General features: G+C 39.4%; 1 protein-coding gene across 9 annotated transcripts in view; it reads right to left on the reverse strand.

The window, feature by feature from the left end:
- The window catches only part of R3HDM1 (R3H domain containing 1), a 192,284-nt gene that overhangs the window by 99,817 nt on the left and 69,476 nt on the right, over nucleotides 1-22,991 (reverse strand). For 8 of the 9 annotated variants that reach the window (XM_004703886.4, XM_045299778.1, XM_045299765.1 and 5 more), the window contains exons 2-3: nucleotides 8,943-9,151; nucleotides 7,390-7,600 (exon numbers count right to left, since the gene is read on the reverse strand). In XM_004703886.4, the coding sequence (XP_004703943.1) occupies nucleotides 7,390-7,560 (171 nt within the window). In that variant the 5' untranslated portion in view covers nucleotides 7,561-7,600; nucleotides 8,943-9,151. Of the gene's footprint in view, nucleotides 1-7,389; nucleotides 7,601-8,942; nucleotides 9,152-22,198; nucleotides 22,286-22,991 lie in introns of those variants that run through there. The other variant, XM_045299756.1, reaches the window with a different exon arrangement.

The following is a 22,991-nucleotide window of genomic DNA, read 5'->3' on the forward strand; positions in this document are numbered from 1 at the left end:
AATCAATCAATCAATCAATCAATCAACAAGCTAACCCCAATCAGTAATTTGTTTGTACCATTTTACTCTTTGGGCTATAGAGCAGAGAGCTACACAGCTAAGAGCCTGAGTCTTAGACCCAAAGGAAGAGTCTGTGAACACTTACACACGCTCGCGAAGATTGCAGTTACGCCTTATATTAAATGAAAATAAATGACTTCCTCCTACTCACGGAAATTATGAGAAATAAAAAATGGCATGTAAAAAGCTTTTTGAGATCTCTAAAATGTGAACCACTTCTTTATGGTTACTAAGAATAAATTGTTTTGCATGACTATAAAGGGGTAAATCTAAGAAGCCATAGGGTTGTGCTGTTGATAAGATGACGCCACAGATTATATAAGGGCAAAGTCAAGAAACATTGCCACTAGGGTTCCAGTTCACACACATACAGGTGAGACATGTTTCAACATGCCTCTGGGATCCGGGAACACACTTGTCTGAGTCTCATTAGGGTGCCTTTCAAGAGACAGTGTCAGAGGGGCTGCTGAGGGCGTCTCTTTGGCCAGTTAAACTCAAGGCAGAATGGTCAGCTCCCAGGGGTATGGCAGCTGTTTCTGGGGACTCCCAAGGGGTGATATTGATAGCTTTTCTTCAAGGACATAGGACAATCATGAGGGCTTATGGAAAGTAAGTTTGAAGAGAAATGAAACGACATCGGTTTTAAAAAGCCGGTGAAGTTGCAACAGGGCGACATACTTGCTCACTCCTGTGAGTGCAGCAAGGCTGTCCTATGAGGGTTTTGCTGGGAAATGGTACCGTTTTCAGCCTACAAGCTTGATACTGCTCCTTTTCAGAATTTTTCCCCTTTCCAAGTACATACCCCCGCCCCCCAACCTCTGCGGCTCTCTACCTAAAGTTATACAACATGAAAAGGTGCATGATTGGTGTCCCCTGGATGCATGTCCAAATTGTCGTTTTAAGATAGTATGTAAACCGAGGAGCTCAGAATCCTTCAAGGATGGGTTAGAGAGATGGAAAAGTACCTTAAGAAGTGTACAGATTTAAGATGGAGAAGTCAAGAAACAACAGCTTCCCATTTTGACATTTTTAATACAAGTGACTATGATTTTGTAGAAATATCTTTTGACTTACTTGGTAATGATATTATTAATAGCATTTACCATTTGTTGGGTTCTAAGTATGTACCGGGTACATTATAGACATTCTTTTCTGTATTAAATAATGGTTAAGATTATGATTTGCATGATTTTATATATAGGGATGTTTATTCCATCCCTTAAAAAAGAAACTTCCTTGCATGTTTCATTAATTATGGAATCTGTCACCTCACAAGTGTGAGCTGCACCCTGAGTTTGGGTGAAAACCTTATAGGATTGGTTTGCTTTCTTGTCCTTTAACTTGTCTCTAACCCAAATAAATGCAGTGAAACGACCGATACTTTGAAAGATATAAAATGTAACATTCGTACCTCGATTACTGTATGACTTACTACAGAAACTGAGACTATGCCACATACCCACTTAAAATGATTCTTGGTGTGGAAATACAGAAGCCCGTAATCGACCACATCAGTGCTCGACACAACTGGAGTCAGATGCTAAATGCCGGGAAAATTTTGCATCAGCGCTCGAACAAAACATCGGAATCCAACCTGACGCACGTGATTTTTGTAAACAAAAGCAGTTCGTGTTTCGGTCACTTGTAGTTAGTGTTAATACCTTTTGCGGCTGTGTGTTCCAAACGTTTTGCTATAATTTTCTTATTTTTGGTGGCTTTTTGTACTGTGTTTAGATAAAAACCATGGGTCTTAAAGAGAGTTTTTTTTAAAAGATTCATCATAAGGAACTGGTTAACCGTGTTATTAATACTGTTTATAACTTATTAAACCCTTTCAGACAAACAGTTAAGTAAATGCCAACAGCAGGCCACATTAGACATTTTTGTTTGTTTAGAGAAATCCAGTCAGGTCCTAGTGAAAAAAGGCAAAGAAGAGAAAAAAAACCCCAAAACACTCCTGTAAAGCAGCTACCAGTTGATTTTATGGAAGGGGATTCCCCTTCTAAACAACGACTCTCTCTTCATACTTCCTCTCCACATCCATGTCCACAGATCCAGATCCTCATCAATCTCAAGGTATGGGCCATACTGCAGTTGGTAAAAACTTTTAAAATGTTGTTTCTTATTTAAATTATATTATTTAACTCTGAACTTATTTACTTTGAAATTTCTGTGTAATGTTTTATATAAAAAGGCAAGGTTAGGATAAAAACTTGGTGGTCAAGAATGGATTAATTGTTTTCAGTTATTTCTTATGGGAAAAATTGATTCAGAACTCAACTGCATGGCATCTCGACACTCCTAGAACGAATCAGCACCAAGGTCCAGGGTTCTACTGTAACCCATATATCTATATCTATACATCTGGTGCTATTCATGCACTTAGGGGCACACAAGGTTACTGGATAACAACGGCCATCCTATTTAACAAGTAGTTTGTGAGAGGCCATTGTGTGGACTACGCTGAAATTTGTGCATACATACATGTATGCACACCAATAACTCTATATAAAGCATTTATCAGGTATAAAGCATGACTGAAAAATAATGGTAAAGGTGAGTTTGAACTTCTAATTCAGATTCTTTAATAGAATCCTTGATTTTATCTTTGAAATCAAAGACTGAAGAACAAAAATCAATACAAGTATAGCCGAAATTTAATCTAAAACGTTTATCTCAAACCAAAAGCTCAATCATAAAAATAAATAAATATATGAAATAAAACTTCCATCCCTGAGGGAAATAACAAACTAAAACCCAACTCTCGGCCATGCCATCGATTCTGACTCATGGAGATCTCTGAGGAAAAGTGGACAAACCAAACACTTCCCCCACTTTCAGAAGCCACAGGTCAGGAATAACAGAAGTCTAACAACAAACATTTTTTTCCTGGACTCGGAAACCTGACACCACGGCACAACCTCACTCTTCCAGACGGGGCGTCACGGTGACAGACAGTCTAAACGGCACCCTAAAGTCTCTACTGGCACAGTGTGCGGCAGAAGGGACGTTACTAAACAAACACCCCTTGCATAGTTCAAGGTCTTCTGGGCTGAAAAAGCTTTGTTGCACTTATGTGGGCAGGCTGACATTTTCACACGAACCAACATAGATTACTTGAATTAGCTTCGATGTACTTTAGAGAAAAAGTCTGATTGTGAAGAGCTTAATCTGGAAGGCTTTATAAAAGGTAATGCTCCAAACCAAAAAGCTGAACAAGAACCAAGGAACATTTTTGAACACTAGAAAGAAGCACACCAAAATGTCCTCATCTCTACTTGAAACCCGCCCTTCATCCACATAGGTGAAATAGTTCTTCATTTAAAATGTGCCATTTCTAAATAAAATACGAATGGGAAAGTTTAAAAAGGGTGGGGGAGGGGTGCCTTGGAATTGGACAAAATGTTTCTTTGGGAAGGTAAACATTGCTCTTATCCTAAGTCACTTTATTATTAATAAATTTTTTAATTGGGTGAATGGTTATAGAGCAGATCGGGTTTCCATTTGACAATTCATACACATTTTGTTTCATCTCATTGATTGCAACCCCCATACTGTAATACAAGTTATCCAATTTTTCCTGTTCCATTCCTTCTCCATTTTCAACCCTCCCGATCTCTGTCCTTGGGTAAATGCTGCCCCTTTGACCTCAAATGGCTTATAATTCCAGGGCATGAGCACTTCCCAGGTGACACTATTCTCCTTAGAGGTCCATCTACTGGTAGGCTAACAATTGAGCCAGATCTGAAGGATGATTAAGGACTATAATGTCAGGGGTTCCAGTCTTTATCTGATCAGTAAGCCTTTGGAGTAAGTCTCTTTTATGATTTGTTTCACATTTTTTCTCCCATTCCATCTGGGACCTTCTAATATCATTTCTTTCTGAGCAGTTGGTAGTGGTAGTTGGGCATCACCTAATTCTTCTAGTCTCAGGGTCCCGGAGACTGACATGCGTGTGACTCACCAATGAACCAGGATCTTCTTTACTAGCAGCCGACTTTTACACTGAATTAAGGAATAACACAGGAAAAATTATATCCTAATTATTGTTTTTATTTTTTTATTAGTTGGGATATACTTCTAGTCCTATTTTTCATTATTTCAATCTCTTTTGTGCAAGGTATTCTGATTGCACGCTCTTTGCCAGTACCTCTGAGGGAAGCATCTTCAACTCTTAGCCCCAAGCAGAGTAAATGTTCTTATATAGTAAATTCTTAATAAACACCTGTGCAATGAATGCTATATTTGGTGGGTTACCATAAAATTCTCCTATTCTCCTTTCTTCTGCCTTCAAACCTTTATGGCTCTGTGCTAAGGAGCGTAAGGCCAAGGACCATAACTTTTTGTGTACTGTACTATTTTTGGCATTAGCTAGGCTTTCAATAAATGTTTGGAGAATGCATGGGCAGCTTATAGCACAAACTACGGAGCCCTGATGCAACAGCCATCATCAAAATGCCCTTCTGCTATTGCCAAGGGCAACAGAAGAGATGGGGAAGGTGCCAAAAACATCCCAAAGCAAATACTTGCTGATAAGCAGAGTGAACACTGGTGTAGAAAAGAAACTATAGTGAAATATTGCAAAGATGTAAGAGGATCTTTGCAAATGTTTTGATTCAATCAAGTTCCTGAATGCTGCCATCAATGAGCATGGCATATTAAAGGCATGGCAATTTGCTGCTGTTGTTATTTTTTAAAGTGTTGTTACTGAAAAGGAGTAGGGGAAAAACAAGTATGTTACTTCCTAAATTTCTGAGCTAACTGGTACTTGACTAAACTTAATCAGTGGGTCCCGGGAGCTATTCTGTAACTGTAGAAGCTGCTGTTATTTTCTAACACAATGTTTGTCAGGGCATAGGAAGTAAAGTAAGTTTTTGCGTGAATGAAGGCATGAGATAACCTTGAAAAGAACCTTCTTTATCAGCAAAAACAACAACAACAGTGAAGCTGACTCTTGGCATGGAGCCCTGGAAGTCTTTAGACTATAGAAAGGATAGTTTTCTCTCTCTGAAAATAGAATGTTTTGGGGGAAAAATAAGGAGCTGATACTAAGGGCTCAAGTAGAAAGCCAATGTTTTGAGAATGATGATGGCAACAAATGTACAAATGTGCCTGACACAATGAATGGATGCATGGATTGTGATAGGAGTTGTACGAGCCCCCAATAAAATGATTAAATAAAATTAAAACAAACAAACAAATAAAAACAGAATTTTTTATTCACAACACACACACACACACACACACAAACACACACACACACACACACACACAGAGCCATGCCACTGCATCCATTCTGACCCAGACTTCTGAAGAGGTGGGGATAATTCCCCTTCCCTTAAATTAGGCTGACCTGTAAGTGTGACCCAAAGAAGATGGTGCAGCAAAGATTATGGGATTTTCAAGGTTAGGCCCCAGCTCTCGTGACACAGTCTATGTGGGTGCTCTGAAGTATCATGTAAGAAAGAACTGACCACTTGGGGCCCACCATGCTGGAGGAGTTGTGGGTAGGTGCTCCCTGTTCGTCCAGCTCCAGTTCAGCTCAGCCTCTGGCCTTTGCCACCAAGGGGTCTGATATGTGAGTGCAGCGGTCCTCGACCCTGTAAATCAGCGGTTCTCAACCTATGGATCACGACCCCTTTGGGGGTCGCCTAAGACATATTTTCAATGGTCTTAGGAACTAAGACACCGCTCCTCTATCCATCTCCAGGCAAGTCTGCCCACAGAGGAGTACCCGGCATGAAGACTTACCCATGCTACACCATGCTTCAAGACAAAATTTCATTTATTTGTCATTAGAAATTAATATTTCACAATATATAATTACATATTGTTTTGCGGTGAATCACTATGCTTTCATTATGTTCAATTTGTCACAATGACAATACATCCTGCATATCAGATATTTACTGTATGATTGATAACAGTAGCAAAATTACTGTTATGAAGTAGCAACGAAAATAATTTTATGGTTGGGGGGTCACCACATGAGGAACTGTATTAAAGGGTTCGCGCCATTAGGAAGGTTGAGAACCAGTTCTAAATAGCACGGAGGGACCTTTTTCAATGTCTCATGGAATAGAAGACACTCTTATCAAGCCTTGCCCCATACCCACAAAATGGTGTAATGAAAGAAAAAAATAACCATAGATGTATACAGCTTTAAAATTATGTTTTAGACATGTGAAGTTTTGGGATAATTTGTTACAGCATCACAAACTTCACGTGATTTTCTTTTTTACCAGCCTCTTAACTGTGCTAACACTGCTCCCTGTGGGGCAGTTTCCATCAACAGAGTTTGGTCCAGTTTCAACCCCTCTGTTTCTCTCCTCAAAGAACTGTTAGTTTACACTCTGAATTCTCAAAGCACTAATTATTATTACTGGTAGGGAGAAATGAAAAAGAAAACCAATATAAAGCATATTGATAATATACCATTTAAAAATCTACATAATAAAAGTAAACCAAAGAACTAGGTGCAATAAGCTAATTTCAGATGGCTCAAAATCCAAGGGGTGAAAGGTCACAGGGTAGAACATAGTCCATGTAGACAAATGTTCTACCACCTACTTTGTCAGTAGCAACTGGGGTCTCAATAGCATGCCAGCGGCCCTATGTGGTGCACCTATTGGTCTCTCCTAGTCTGGAGGAAAGAATGTGATGAAGATCAAAGATACACAAAAATAACCCAATGAAGGAATGGACCGCGGGAACATTAGTCCCCATTACATCCAGACCAGGAGAACTAGATGATGCTAGTACTATCTGCCCTGAAAAGGATCACATTAAAAGAGAGGTATGTGAAACAAAATTCAAAATTATAAGAGTAGAGACTGATAGTTAGAACCCCAAAGACTATGGGCTCTAAACACTCTTCAGGAAATGAATTAACCCCATGTTCTCTTTTCAGTCAAAAACAGACAGGTCTATAAGGAGACCAGTGAAGCTAGTGAGATAATTACTAGCTTCACTGTAAGCGCAGCATTTACCCAAAGACAAAGTTCGACGTGTCAGGAAAGTAGGAATGGAGACAGGAAACACAAGGAGGAAGTGGGCTAAGTGATGTTACATGTGGGGCTGCAATCAGTGAGCTGCCGAAACTTGTATGAATTGTTGAATATAAAACTAATAATGTGCTCCGTAAACATTCACTTAATGTGCAGTAAGAAGTTAAACAAACAACTACATAAAAAAACCACCAGGTAGTGATGGTGCCCCGAACTATCAATTGATCCTTTTGACAAAAATTCTGCAAAGTGAGTTTTGTGTGGAAAGAATTAAAATTCTATTTTGAATTGTGTGTTTAGCCAGGAAGCAAATCCTGTTTACCTGCAAATCAATATTGTTGTCAATACACCGTTCATTCTTCTCTGCCAAAATCTTCCTACAGTTTTCTGACTTGATAAGATTTTCAACTTTGGTTTTATCTTTCACTTCTGCCTCCAAATTCTTCATTGTTTCAGATTCACCTTTTATAGTAACAGTATCAGACATCCTCATTAGTAAAGGTTATTATGGAATTCTACAGGGAACGTGAAGCCTTAACAAGAAAGAGGAAAAGGGAATTAATCCAGTTTGAAACCTATCTTCCACTTATTCACTGCACAATATTAACAGAGCAAGTACATTCTATGGTCCAGGAATACTGTTACATACACATAGACTGAAGCAACATCCCTGCTCGCAAGGATTTTACAGTTCTAGGGGTACAGACATCCCAATGAAAACCATTACAACAAAATGAGAAGAGATAAAATCAGGGTGTGTGGGGATTTTAATATACACAGTAATCGTTAAATTTTATAAGAAACATTAATAAATGAGACAGCTAAAGATGACAGACAAAGGTTGGAGAATTATTCATGTAGATTTAGATAACAATGGAATTCTTTTACTCAAAAATGATGTGATATAGAAAAAAGGTGCATGGCTCTATACAAAATATTCTTGTGAACTTAGGTTAACAACTTTGCTTGGCAATATGAGTAAAGCAATGGAAATTTCTGGTACATAAATCAGTGTCAGACGATATGCTCTACCAGAGGATCTATGAGTAGAATCTACGTGACTTCAAATACATAAGATATTAACATATTTCATTGCAATGGTTTGTTTAAGAAAAGTACTATGTCCTTTATATCAAGTATATACATACTTGAAATCAAGTATAAACATAGCAGAGATTAAGCCTAAAGGCAGTTGTCATTTTAGGACAGTGGTTCTCACAGGGGTCACCCAATTCATAACAGTAGCAAAATTACAGTTATGAAGCAGCAATGAAAATAATTTTATGGTTGGGGGTCACCACAACATGAGGAACTATATTAAAGGGTTGCAGCTTTAGGAAGGTTGAGAACCACTTTCTTAGGAGAACTGTGTTGATTTCAATAATTTATTTTAAATTACATGAAAAATAGATGGACAGATGGATGGCGGGAGATTCAGAGATGGACAAAGCAAGTGTAGTAAGATATTAATAGTTAAATCTAGGGGCATTCGTGACAAAATTATTTGAAGTTTTCTATAACTGTAATGTCATTTAATAAAATGCACAAGGGATAACGCAACACTTCTTTTCATAAAAATATATTTTGCAATTAAACTTCTAAATAGATTTCAAGGAATCAAAAATATATTTGAGAAGTAAAAGAAAATAGATAAAGCTTTCAACAGATTCTAGAGCCAGAAGCAATTTAAATCGCTAATAAACATGTTTATCTTAAATAGATACCATACCAAAGATAATTAATTCACTGTGAAAACAGTATTAGTTGCAAATGTAGGGAAGGGAGGCATATGATACATTGGCTCCTTGCTTTTTATATGTAAACTTGGTGGGGGATGAGGGACATTCTTCTTAAATGACTTGAGGAGAATCTTACCTGATGTGTTCTATGGAGTCGGGGATGTGGTGTCCCACAAAAATAAAATAAAATAATCCCAGGTTCTTTTCCACGGGTGTCAACCAGGATGTCAACGGTACTGAACCATCTGGAATCTGGCAGGAGGAGTCCCATGTCCTTGTTACCACTGGAGAGTCCTGGACTAAAACGGACTGTTTTGAATCACATATATCATCCCTCTTAGTGGCCTAAAATTACAATAAAACAAAATGTTCAAAGAATTACTTGAGGAAAATGAGACAATCATCAAGATTCAGAAATTAAACAAACCACGATGAGTGATTTTATTTTCTAGTCCTAGTTAAGTCAGAACATTTAGCTACAATTAATCTGAGTCTACTACTTCTCTGAGCTTCAATAAATCAACTGAAGCCCAGAGAGTTAACTAGTCGAAGCTGAAAGGAGAGGGAGATGGTATCCAATGAGGAATGAGTATACAGTACAGTGAGCGTTGTGAGGGAGCCATTACCTTCATTTTATTGTTAAAGAAAAATAAGGTCTGTCCAAGAGCACAACCAGGAATTATGATGCCAAGAACAATGATTTTTTTTTCCCCTGCACCAGTGAGAGTGGGTCGGCCTGGCCCTCCTGGTCCCTGGGCCTTCGGACAGGCCAAGAACAATGATTTATAATGTTTTCTTTTGAAGCTACAATTGCATGGATTTAAGAGAAGCCAGTGAGATGCCAGTGTGATTTGTGCTTGGCGACTGAACTAGTGGTTGGTAGTTCAAATCCATTCAGGAGTGCTGTGAAAAAAAAAAAAGGCTGGTGATTTACTTCCATCATGATTCTAGCCAAGCCAACCCTACAGAGACAGCGACTGGACCAATGGTTTCTGGGGGGCATGAGAGGGGGGAGCGGGAGTCAATAATGATGGGTACAAGAGAATAGTCAATGCTCTAAAATTAGCGGCGAGGAGTATGTAACTTTTCTCGATGTATTTGAACAACTGAATTGTATCTGAGAGTAATTAATGAAATGTGAATAATGGGAAAGCATAACTGTGGGGTAGAAGGGGAAACCCTCCCCCAAATATTTACATATATATGTAAGTATGAATGTATGTAACGAGGAAACAGATGGACTTTGGGCTTCTATTTAAATTCTGCTTCAGTACAAGAATGGTTTGTTCTAATAATGTGACAATGTATGACATGATCACCTTCCTGCCATGATCATCGGAGACAAAATAGGTGCATAAGCAAATGTGGTGAAGAAAGCTGATGGTGCCCTGCTATCAAAAGATAGTGTTTGGGGTCTTAAATGCTTGTAATTAAAACCGCAGTCATCTAGCAGCGAAGCAACAAAGCCCACATGCAAGAATCACCAGCCTATGAACCTGTGTAATCATGAGATGTTGACGGCAAGTGGTATCAAAAGTTCAAAAACATACAACCAACTCGATGTGAAGGGATGTGGATGCAATTGAGACCCCAAACCCACCTGTAAGATAATTGGATAGTCCCTTCTCAGAAGGGCCACATGGAAAGGATGATAAATCCAGGGTGAGGATTGGCACTGATGAGTCACATAATTATCTGCTAGTTAAAAAAATTTTTTTCCCTCCCCTTATTATTAAGGCTACATTTTGTTTTACCTCATTAATCATGTTATATTTGTGCGTGTTCATTAGTATATTTAAGATTGTCTGGTACATGAAAGCCAAGACAGATAACCCTCCAGAAACAGGAGTACTGTAATGGTTCCCTGAGAGTACAAAAAGGCAGGGGTGGGGGTGGCTTGGGTGTGTGTGTGTGTGTGTTATAGGGAGCCAATGATTGTATAACTCCACTTGATGGGAATGAACAGAATTGTATGTGAATGGATATATTGGACTGTGTAAGATGTCAATAAGACAATTATAATGAGAAGTTAAATAAAAAAAATGCATTAAGTGATTAAAGGGGAAAAAAAAGATTCCAGCTAAGAAAACATTATGGAGATGTTCTACTCCAACACACAAAGGGGTCACTATGACTTGGCTTCAACTAAATGACATTTTTTTCCCCTAATGAAATCATTATTTTTCTATCAAAAATAAAACAGCTACAATTCCCAAAGAAAATAAACAGCTGTACAATGTAATACAAATATGTAGCAAAATAAAAAGTGACATGAATTTAAGCAATTGATCACTTTAACACAATTATGATTTTTATTAATCATTTTATTGGGAGGATCTTAGAAATCTTATGACTATCCCACCATTCAACTGTATTAAGCACATTTGTACATATGTTGCCATCAACATTCCAAAACATTCTCTTTCTACTTGAGGACTTGGTATCAGCTCCTCTTTTTCCCTTTACCTCCCCCACCCTCCCACCCCTGTGAATCCTTGATTAATGATATATTATTGTTATTTCCTGTCTTACACTTTCTGTTGTCTCCCATCACCCATATTTCTGTTATTCAACCCCTGGGGGGATCTATAATCTAACCTTATGATGGGGTCCCCCTTTTCTCTCCCCCCTCCCCCTCCCCAGATAATATTGCTACTCCCACTACTGTTCCTGAGGGTTTTATCTGTCCTGAATTCCATGTGTCGAGAGCTCTTATCTGTAGCCATGTGTGCATTCCAGTCTGGTCACATTTGTAAGGTAGAAATGGGTCATGGTAGTGGGGGTGTGGGGGGTGGAGGCAGCATTCAGGAACTAGAGGAATGATGTGTGCTACATCTGTGCTATACTGCACCCTTCCTTGTAACCCTTCTGTGTGTGTGGGGTGTCCAATTGGACATTGTTTTTTTGGTTGCTGTTTTTTTGTTTGTAATTTTGAACAATCATACTCTAGATTAGAACAATAAGCTGCAATAAGCCATTTAACATTTTCAAAGAAATTCACTGTCTGTTAAAAGCAAATATCTGTAAATAGTATAGAATGACTATTTTAAGTGACATAAAAAAATGCCAGAATTGTCTTTTTATTTTCCCCTATTTTTTTTAATAGGGGATAGCGCGAACGCACCTATTATACTAGGGCCAGTCAAAAAGTATAGCTAGTAGACTCCAGTTCATATATGCATGTGGTCATTCCAAATAAAACTCATTCAAATATGTCTCTGATCAGCAGATGGATGCAGACAAGTTCTCTCAGTTATACACTTGTCTTAGTCTCATCTGATTAAGGTGCCTTTGGGGAAAAAAAAATCTGTTCTTAACAGTACCTTCCAAAAGAATCTGCTGGGCCAGTGAAATTCAAAGTAGAAAGGGCAGCTCTGAAGGTTATAGCAACTGGGTTTTGGGGGGACATTCCACAGCAATCATTGACCTACTAGGTTTACTGGAAAGGCACAGGTTGACTACAGGGGGTTAGGAGGAATTCGGGTTTTTTTTGTTTTTGTTTGAGAAGGAATGAATTTTAAGAAAAGAGAAAACTGCATTTGGTGAGAGAAAGTCCAGGAAGGGTATGCTGTGTAGTATTTTCTCTTCCTTCTTAGAGCGCAGCCAGGGTTATATCCTACAAACATCTCATTGGGAAACCTTACCCCATCCACTCTACAGCTCTCCTCTTGTTCCTTCAGATTTCTTTTTATTCCCCAAACTCCAAGAACATTGAAAAGAACATGATTTGAGTCCCCCGTGGAGGCCCCAAACTGCCATTCTGCTGTGGTGTAGTGTAAGCTGAAGGGCACAGAACTCTTGGAAAAAGGTTTAGAGAGAGGCATAGAAGTGGATGGGGCTAGGTGGAGGAGATGTCAAGAAACAATAAGACATTTTGATATTAAAGAGTGGTGTCTATGACTTTTTAACACTACTTTTTGATTTGCATATTTTATTGGGTGCAAGCGAATACCTCATAGCCAGTAAACAACTCTTAAAAAACCCAAACTACAGTATATAGCTTTTCTATCTTCTGTGGACAATTCTGGTGTCACTAAACAGAATCAGATAAATCCAAGGGGCAACACTGTGATCAGATGTAAGCATCAAGAGGTATAATAGTAATATTGTGGAGCAGGCAGAGCTCCTCAAAGCACAATGTTTGCACTTAAACAGAATCATTGAGAGCCTGGTATATCATCACAGTTGTTTTCAATCTTCCATGTTTCTATGTTTAGCTAAAAGAACAGAGAAAGACAAGTATCATAAACGAAGGCCTAGTTTTTTAAAGTGACACTCTGCTACGTCAATCTAATCAAAGTGATCTGCCACCTAAATCATCAAATGACTGGATTAAAAAAAATCTATGTAACAGTCAAACAAAAAAGTCGTTCAACATAATTTCCATCAACTATCAAATGGTAAACACACGATGACAGCCCTCATCAAGTACTGATTTTTTTTGTTATCAAAGGCATACTATACTTTTTGTAAAACAAACCAATGATTTAATCATGAATTGAAAGCGTGAAGTCTGAAAAGCAGCGGAATCATAATTTAAGTAATGAATAAGGTACTGCTAAGGCAATGACAGCAGTGGGCAAAGAAGAAAGGGCACAATCTGAGGAAGTGAAGGCCTTAGAGTTTGGAAGAGAATCAAGTAGAACCTCACAAGACCTTAGAGACAACCTAGTTCAACCTCATAATTCAGCACGCAAGTTATTAGAGCAGAGCCCCAAGGTCAAATGGCTTGTCCAAAGTCATACACCCAATCTGTAGCAGTAGAGATACTTGCTAACACATCATATTACTTGAACACAGACTAAAGGATTTTTTTTTAACTTAAAATGACAGGTTATTGCCTGAGGAAAAGGTCATGTGTTTGAGAGGAACAAGGGCACTGGCATTAGACATTTGACGGGGTTTAAGATTTAGCTCTGCCAGTTGTGACTGGTTGGTTGCAGAGTCTCACAGATTTCTGATCTGGAAAGAGGAGAAAGGTAAAGGAGCCAGCATGGCCTTTCTCCCAGTCGAGGCACTCTGAAACCGTTAGCTCTCTCCTTGGCAGACCACTCTAGGTCCCAGGTTCACCCTCTGCATGACAGTGGGTGGGGAGAAGTCCCATCCTTGAGTGCAGCAGCCTGGCATTTCTTCAGCCTTTCAACACCCATGCCCTACAGAGCGCCTATAGGAGAGTCAGGCCCAACATTTGCATGCGTGTGTGCAGGGGCTAAGGGGACGTGCTTACCTCAAGAGCCTCCATTCGAAGCTTCTAATTTTATATTAAAAGCTCACACAAATTTCATCCTTTTCCAAAACACTACAGTGTTTAAGTAAAATCATTTTTCCTATCAAAATCTTCAAGTAAAAGGAATGCTCCAGCTTTTTGGTACCCAGTAAAACAAACAAGAAAACTTCTTTTATCTTGGGATAAAGCCTACCATTTCAGCAGCCACTTAAGCCTGCTTGGGCATGGGATTTGCCAGCACAGGAATCGACAAGAAATTACCCCAGGTGTTAGTAAGTGTTTACTGTCGTTTTGTGTGTCACGTCAACCAGAATTCACAGTAACTCTATAGGATAGAGTACAACTGCCCCATAGGATTTCCTAGGCTGTAATCTTGACAAAGTGGCAAGGTAGTTACAAAATGGGCTGCTAACCAAAAGGGTAGCAGCTCGAAACCACAAGCCACCCTGTAAGAGAAAGACAAAGCTTTCTGCGCCCAGAGATACAGTCTTGGAAACCCACAGGGGCAGTTCTCCCCTGCCCAGTAAAGTTCACTATGAGTTGGCATCGACTTGATGGCAGGGGGTTTTGTTTTGACTTTTAATCTTTACAGGAGCAGACCACTAGGTCTTTTTCCCCAAAGTGGCTCGTGGGTTTAAACTACTGAGCTGTCAGTTAAGCAGCCTAGTACTTAACTATTGCTCCATCAGGTTTCCTTGTCCTTGCTGTCACTGATATCTAAAAGGTCAGCCTAAGAATCTGTTTCAGGCTAAAAGAGGTGAACACAACTACTTGAAATATACCCATCCAGTGGTTAACCTATTATTTACAGCAAGGGGGGCAAAGCAATGAAGTCCCTGGGGAATATAAAAAATAGACATGGGGCCAGGGAATGGCACTCCATCAGACTCAACAGGAAAACACTCCTAAAGATCAACAAACAGACCTGGAACTATTTATAGGCTTTTCTTTCTTTCTTTTTTTTTTTTTGGTAGTTGTGTTTTTTTTATGTTGTTGCATTGCTTTGCTCTGTGTTGTTTTTGTGCTTATTATTGTCTCTGTTATGTCTAGCTAAACAAGATAGGCAGGACAAACAATCCGGAAGAGAAAACAACAGTACCCACGGTTCCAGAGGAGACGCGGGAGAGGGGGAGGTGGAGAAAGGAAGTGGGTGTTAACAACCCAGGGACAATGGAACAACAAGTGATCTAAAAATCCATGGCAAGGAGGGCTTAGGATGTCTGGGGTGGGGCTTGATCAAGGTGTAAATGAGAGGAATTACTGAAACCCAAATGAAGGCCGAACTTAATAGTGGGACAGGAGGAAAGTAAAAGGAAATAGAGGAAAGAACTTGGAGGCAAAGGGCATTTATAGAGGTCTAAATACAGGCATATACGTATGCAAATACATTTATATACAACGATAGGGAAAAAGATCTATGTACATCTATTTATTTATATGTACACTGGGCCTCTACTCAAAGATTCCCCACTGCAAGAACACTTTGTTCTACTAACCTAGCATCCCATAATGTTTAGCTTCCCAACACAATCTTTGAAAACAAAATAGGTGCATAAGCAAATGTGGTGAAGAAAGCTGATGGTGCCCGGCTATCAAAAGACATAGCATCTGGGGCCTTAAAGGCTTTATGATAAACAAGTGGCCATCTAGCTGAGAAGCAACAAAGTCCACATGGAAGAAGCACACCTGCCTATGTGATCATTAGATGTTGACAAGATCAGGTATCAGGCATCAAAGACCCAGAACAAAAAGCCATATCATTGTGAATGAGGAGGCATGCAGAGTGGAGATCCAAAGCCCATCTGTAGACAATTGGACATCCCCTTACATAAGGGTAACAAGGAAGAGATGAGCCAGTCAGGGTGCTGTATAGCAATGATGAAACATTCAACTTTCCTCTAGTTCTTTAATGCTTCCTCCCCGCCACTATCATGACCCCAATTCTACCTTACAAATCCGGCTAAACCAGAGCATGTACATGGGTACAGATTAGAACTGGAAACAGGGAATCCAGGATAAGCCCCTCAGGACCAATAATGAGAGTAGTGATACCAGGAGGTAAGGGGAAGGTGGCGGGGGGGAGGATAAACCAATTACAATGGTCTACATATAACCTCCTTCCTGGGGGATGGACCACAGAAAAGTGGGTGAAGGGCGACACCAGTCATTGTAAGACATTGGAACCAAACCATGTGTTCTCTCTGGAACCAAACCATGCTGCTTAGTGAGGAGTGTGTACATTATCTACTTAGAGAAGCTTTAAAGCTATGAAACTGCCTAGAGAGAACTGCATAATGAAGGGAACTATTTCTTCTATCTTGACCTCAAAGCTACATTTTATAAACAATAAGACCCATAGAAGTAAATTCCTTCCTAAAGCAAAACACCAAAGGCATTATCAGTAGTTAGAGAATATCAACCCTGTGCGTAGCCTAATCTCATTCATTCTATTCTTTATTAAGATGTTTCTTGTCAGGCTCACCGAATCTTTGTAGTTCATAGCTAACAGATAAAGGTGAATATCACCAGCAGCATAATTCCTGTTTCTATATTCAGCCATTCCTGATGCTGCCAATGAATATGCATATACTTTACACAGTGTGGGGCAGTAGGAGGGTTAACTCCGTGTGACACTTTTGGTCTCTGTGGGATTTAACTAGACTAGTGTAGTTTCCCCTTCAATCCTTGAAAATTCTTTCATGTGCCCTTTTCCTTTTCTCTCCCTCTGTACTATGAATACAGTTAAATTTCACTCCCTGGATTTTTTTACCCAGAAGTCGCCTTTCAATCTTATCGTTGACTCACAATGAAAATTCTCCGAGGGTCTGAAAAGTACAAAGCTCCATCACCAGTCTTAGCCGAACTCCTACTGCGCTCCTGGCACATCGGTTTCATCCATCCAAAGGTTTGAGGACTGAATGCCTTTCACCAACTTCGCATTCTCCAGCCCCTGAATCAGTAGATCTAACAGGATCCATTTCCTTCATATGACAAAGATCCATGTCCTTTACAGGATACTCATTTAGGTTACAGTGGGCAGGATTACTTCACAAAAACCAATGGGACACCCTTCGCTTTGTGAATGGCTGGCTACATTCTAATAAAGAATAACTACCTTCTCTCAAGAAAGCCTGTCCGGGTTATGTTAGGGAAAAGAGGCTGGAAAATACTTTATTTCTCCTCTCAGTCAGTCTTTCATGGTCAGTGAAAATGGCTGAACAACAGCTTGAGGTAGACCAGTGCTGCCTGTCAGTTACCATCTACCTTCACAGTCTATAAAAGGGTGTGTAAAATAAAGTGCAAATAACTTCAGAGGTTGATGATGCCGCCCACCTAGCAGTCTGGAGAATTTCACACTGTATACTGTTCTTAGGAAGCAGGTATCAGTTCTCTTTCAAGGGTTAAGACCTGTCTGATTAAATTGGCTCAGATTTCTCTAGCTTTGAACAAAATGAACAGATTCAGAGAGTCTGATACCTTTCACTTAAATTTAAAAAATGTCCTTCCTAGCGGATTTTCTAGCTATGTCCACCACATCTAGTTGCTTCAGTTGTCAGCAATAATACATTTCTTTTGCTTCCTTGATGGCAGTCTCCTTGGGAGTTCAAATGAAGAATATAATTTTTGCTGCCATTCGTTCTATCTGTTCAGTGAATCTGTGGTGTGGCTAGCACTCTGCAAGTGCTGGGTTAATAAAGCCTTCCCTTATTGCTCTCTGGTGATCCATGCAGTGGTCTGACATCTGATGGGCTTAGTCTCAGTCATTGTGTATTTTCAAACTTCCTGAAAACAAACAAACAAACAAAAAAAACTGCATGCGGTTTCGGTGGAAGTGCCTGCCATTGTAGAAGGAGACCTCATACTTTTCTAAGCAACTAAGAAGAAATGAAAAGAGGCTTGGGTTACACAGGAAAATTTAACACGGACAACAGAAAAGTGGGCGAGGGGAGACGTAGGAGAGGGCTAGATATGACAAAATAACAATTTATAAACTATCAAGGACTCATGAGGGAGAGGGGGGGGAGTGGGGAGGGAGGGGAAAAATGAGGACCTAATGCCAGGGGTTTAAATGGAGATAAAATGTTTTGAGAATGAAGTACAAATGCGCTTTACACAATTGATGTGTGTATGGATTGTGATAAGAGTTGTATGAGCCCCTAATAAAATGTTTTAAAAAATATTAATATATAAAAAACAATTTAACATCAACATAGTAGTTGAGTCTTGATTTAGACACTCCATGTGCTTTCTGGCAGCGTCCATCCAGAGTTTTGCATGTGGCTTCTCAGTTCTTCAGAAGTCCACACATACATCTCAATTAACAACCCTTGTTGTTTTTAGGCTTTACATATTTGATACGTTATAAAACTACACATATAACACACATTTACAGAGCAGAGCCCCTAAGCAAGTCCACTGCTATTGATGGATCCTTGATACAGAGTTTTCCAGACTGAACGTCTCTGGGAGCAGCCAGCCTTCCACATCTTTCTCCTACGGAGTATCTGGTGGGCTTGGAGTGACTTTGCAGTTAGCAGTCCAAGGTCTAACCCACAGCACCACCACAGTATGTAAATATCTATTTCTCTCTATCAATGCCTATAAATAACAACACCTGAACCTATAAACAATCACTGAGCTATAAACAAACAAACAAATGAACAAAACCTGGAGCTCATCAAGTGGGAAGGGGAGGCTGGGGCAGAGAGAGTTTAATTGGGTTTTAGGTCTTCCTCTGGTTCAGCAGTTCTTAACCTGTGGGTCTCGATGCCTTTGGGGGCTGAACGACCCTTTCACAGGGGTAGCCTAAGACCATCAAAAAGCACATACATATTTCAAAATATATAATTACATATTGTTTTGTGATTAATTACTATGCTTTAATTATGCTTAACTATGTTCAATTTGTAACAATGAAAATACATCCTGCATATCAGATATTTACATTATGATTCATAACTAGCAAAATTACAGTTATGAAGTAGCAATGAAAATAATGTTATGGCTGGGGGTCACCACAACATGAGGAACTGTATGAAAGGGTCACGGCATCAGGAAGGAGGAGAACCACTGGTCTAGTTCCTTTGGGATTTGGAAGGCTAGAAACACCTAGTTTGGGGTGAGAAATAATGTATTTAATATATATCAAATATTTTAATATGTTTATATATTAAATTAAATATATATTAAATCACAATAGGGTTTGGGTGTCCCATGGCAGTCTGGCCGAGCAAATCTATGGAGACAATGATTTTCTTGGTACTATCTTACTACCACCTTGTGCTTCCCATGAACAGGGGAGAGATTCTCTTGCAGAAGAGCTAACAACGAGGAGGTACAGAGCAACAGAAGCATCAAAAGTGCCAAATAATTTCAAAGGAGGGTGACTTGTACATGGGGTCGGGGTTAGGGAGACACGGAACACAGCGCTACAGAGATGTACTGTAGATATTTTCTTTGCAGACACTTTACAAGTAAAACTTGATACTTGCACATTTAACTTTCTTCTCTGATAAATGCTCTATGCTAGCTATCGCGGAGTGGTGCTATTATAGGACGCCATCCGCTCAAATTGCTGTCTGAATCTGCTTTACAAAACAGAATAAAAACGGTATTTTGACAGCTGCTCAATTTGTGATTACATAAACAGGTGAATGCTAAGTGAACTTTTGTTCTTCAGACTATTAAATACTCAGACACCAGCTACACATTTTGAGAAAAACATTTAACAACCTCAAAAGAAAACAAAACACATACATACAATATCTTTATTTTTGGCACCTCCTGTGAATTTACAATTACGTCAAAATAAAAAGCAAAAAAAATGAGCAAACCCTAACATATTATAACACATTTGGAAAATACAGACTGGTATTAAAAAGTCCACAGAGGTTTAGGAGAATACAAGTTTACTTATAACCTGGTGCATAATTATGAAGTAGAGTTTTGTCTTAATGTGCTTAAATGGCAAAAGTGATGTCTTTCTAAAAACCTGAGGAATTAATCTCAAAGACCATCACTAGATAAATAGGTCCCTTTTTATGGCCTAGTAATGGTATTTCTGAAAGACAAAACACTTCAAATGAAGATTTCATGATGTGATACTCAAGCCCACATCTAAATAGGTACCTAAAATTTAAAAAACTCAAAAAGAACCCCCCAAAAAAACTGTAAGAGGTAAAATCTGCTTATTTGAAATATGGTATTTAATTCTTTACTTAAGAGTTCCTTTAGAAAACCTAGGGTTGAATATCAATGAAAATGCAACCAGCAACTATCACCAATGCAAATTATTTTAAAGTCAAGTGTAGATCTAGGTTTCTACAATGTTCCTGAAACCACATGAGAATTTGGAGAGCATGTGGATGCATGTCAGTAAAGCTTGAACAGAGGAGCGGGGAAAGGGACCTGGGTACTGGGCGGGGAAGAACGCAAAGGGCAGAGAAGGGAGGATGGAGGCAGAAAGAGGGCTGAGGGAACACAGGCAGGGAGCCAGAAGAGGGACAAATGGGGGCAGGGAAGCAGGAGAAGAGAAGAAAGGTAAAAAGAAGGAAGGTGAGGGGAGACGGATTTAAAAAACCAAAATGACAGAAAAAGGGGGAAGGAAAGGGAGAGGACAGACAGGCAGAGGGATGGAGTCAGCCGGGTACGGGAAGACAGGCAGATTGTGGAAAGCAAAGGAGAGAGAAAAAAAGGAGGGAGGGTAAGAGACCCAGAAACACCAGGCAGACAGATGGACAGAAAGGGAGGATCCTGAGAGGAACGGCTATGAGCAGGGCACAGGCCTCTGGGGAACCAGGGAGGAAAGGAGAGAGACAAATACTTAGAAAGACACACAGACAGAGAGAAAAAGCCAACGAGACACAGACAGAAAATGGAAGGGAAAAAAGAAAAGACGAAAGGCACCAAAAAGGATCGACAAGAGCAATTGAAGATGTGCTATTTAATTCCTTCCTTTGAAGTTAATATAAAATTTAGCAGAAAGTCTAAAGCTAATAAAAGAAGTGATGGGGAAATTGTCCTGGCAGGAGGTTGGAGCAATGCATCCGATACAAAACTCTGATCTTAATACTCACTATTAATATTTTCAGGAGCATATTACTTATATAATCGGGAGCCAGAAGAGACAAAAAAGGGGAAGTAATTATATACAGCAGTGATAAAAGACCCTTTAGCGATTAACCTTTCTCCTCTGAAAAAGAAGTCAGTTCCTTCTTAAAACGAAAATAATTGTTTCAGAATTGGGAATGAAAGGTGAAAGTACCATGGCAATTCCAAATACTATCAAAATTTTCAGACAATCTCAAGCAAAAAGTAAGCAAAACTCCCACCCCCCACCCCCTACCCCAAACATTTCCGTTACACACTAATGGACATGCTTTACTTCACTGTCACTGCTTTGCTGAGATTCTAGTTTTGAAAATCACATGAAATATTGAGCTGAATGCCCAAGTTTTTAGGTTTTCTACACAGAAATCAGGTACTCCTAAAAATTACAGCTTGACTAGCCGTGGCTGTTTCTTCCATATGATATTTGCCTATTGTACTCATAGCAAAGACAGACCTAGATTTTGCTCTTTCATAAACACTTTAAAAACTATTCCACCTCTTCCCTCAAGACAGGTTGCAAAAAACTAACTTGAGGTTTGAAAGTCTAGGTTCTTTGTTTCTTAATTTCTAAGAGTCTCATTCACATTGTATTTGCTCCACAATGAAAACATTTTAAGACGGAACAAGCCATTCTATACAGTAAGCCTATCTTAAAAAAAAAAATTTTTTTTTATGATAAGCCTATCTTAAGGTAAACCCTTTAGGTCATTTTACCAACTGCGATCCACAAATATCCATGAGCAAACAGGCAAACCTTCCCATCAACAAAGTGTAAGAGGGTGTCACCAACAATTTGGGGACGCAGGGAAGATGACATGTTCTGTAGCTGAAAAGTCAAGGAGTGACTCTTGCTTCTCATTCTATCAACCTGAAAAAACGGATCTTTGCAAAACAAGCTGAAACCATTTCCAAATGTGATCTCATTTTGGGCAGGTTAAAAACATGGCCACACATATCCCTAACAACAACTATGATACTAAGGGAACAGGGTTAACTCCTTCATACACTCAATTACCTTTTGAACACATGTAGCAAAGGAATTACGAGTCACCTACCTTCATTGTACTGGCCTTGGCTTCATCATACAGAGTTAATAAAGATGTACTCTCCATAGTCCCTGTAAACTGATCCTCAGCATCACTCCTCAACCCAGCCACCACCTGATCAGGCAGGCATTTGGAGCGAGCTGCAAGAGCGGACTAACGCACTTGCCAGGGACTCAGAGACAATAGAAAGTCAACATCTGTATGTTGTGATGTCAGGAACATTCTAGCCAGTCACCACCCAGGATATCTGAAATGCATCAGAAGCTATATTGGGCTCTTCATTAGCAATTCAGCAGCGATGATGCAAAAGCGTACGAAACTGTGAATGTGCACTGACTGCCAGGATTTCTGAAAATTTCTCGTGATTCCATTTTGGCTGTACAGCGATGCCTGACCTCCCAGGACCAAATGAAGAAAGTTGAAATGCTGATATTTTTCTGTAATCCCTTCAGGAACATGGCATAAGGAATCCAGACAGGGGTCAGATGTCAATTTCACAATAACTGACATCTTGAATATTGTTAACGAAAAAGCATAAAAGAAAAAGAGTTCTTTCTATAACAGCCGGCATTCCATGACAGTTTTTATCTGTAAACTGACTTTAATTATCACACACGGAGAGCATGCATCGAGAGAGCAATTCCAATCCTTAATTTGCTTTTGCTAAAATTAAAGAGCTTGCTTACTACTCTGGCACTAGCGTTACTTCTTCCCGTCAACAGATGGCGATAACAATCCAGAGCTGTGGTCAGAAGACCATTCTGCCACAAGTTAGATGCTTGCTAGCTACATTAGCTCAAGA

Source organism: Echinops telfairi, unplaced genomic scaffold, assembly GCF_000313985.2.
Source record: "Echinops telfairi isolate 266 unplaced genomic scaffold, ASM31398v2 ScPeMD7_4;HRSCAF=17, whole genome shotgun sequence".
Lineage (NCBI taxonomy): Eukaryota > Metazoa > Chordata > Mammalia > Afrosoricida > Tenrecidae > Echinops > Echinops telfairi.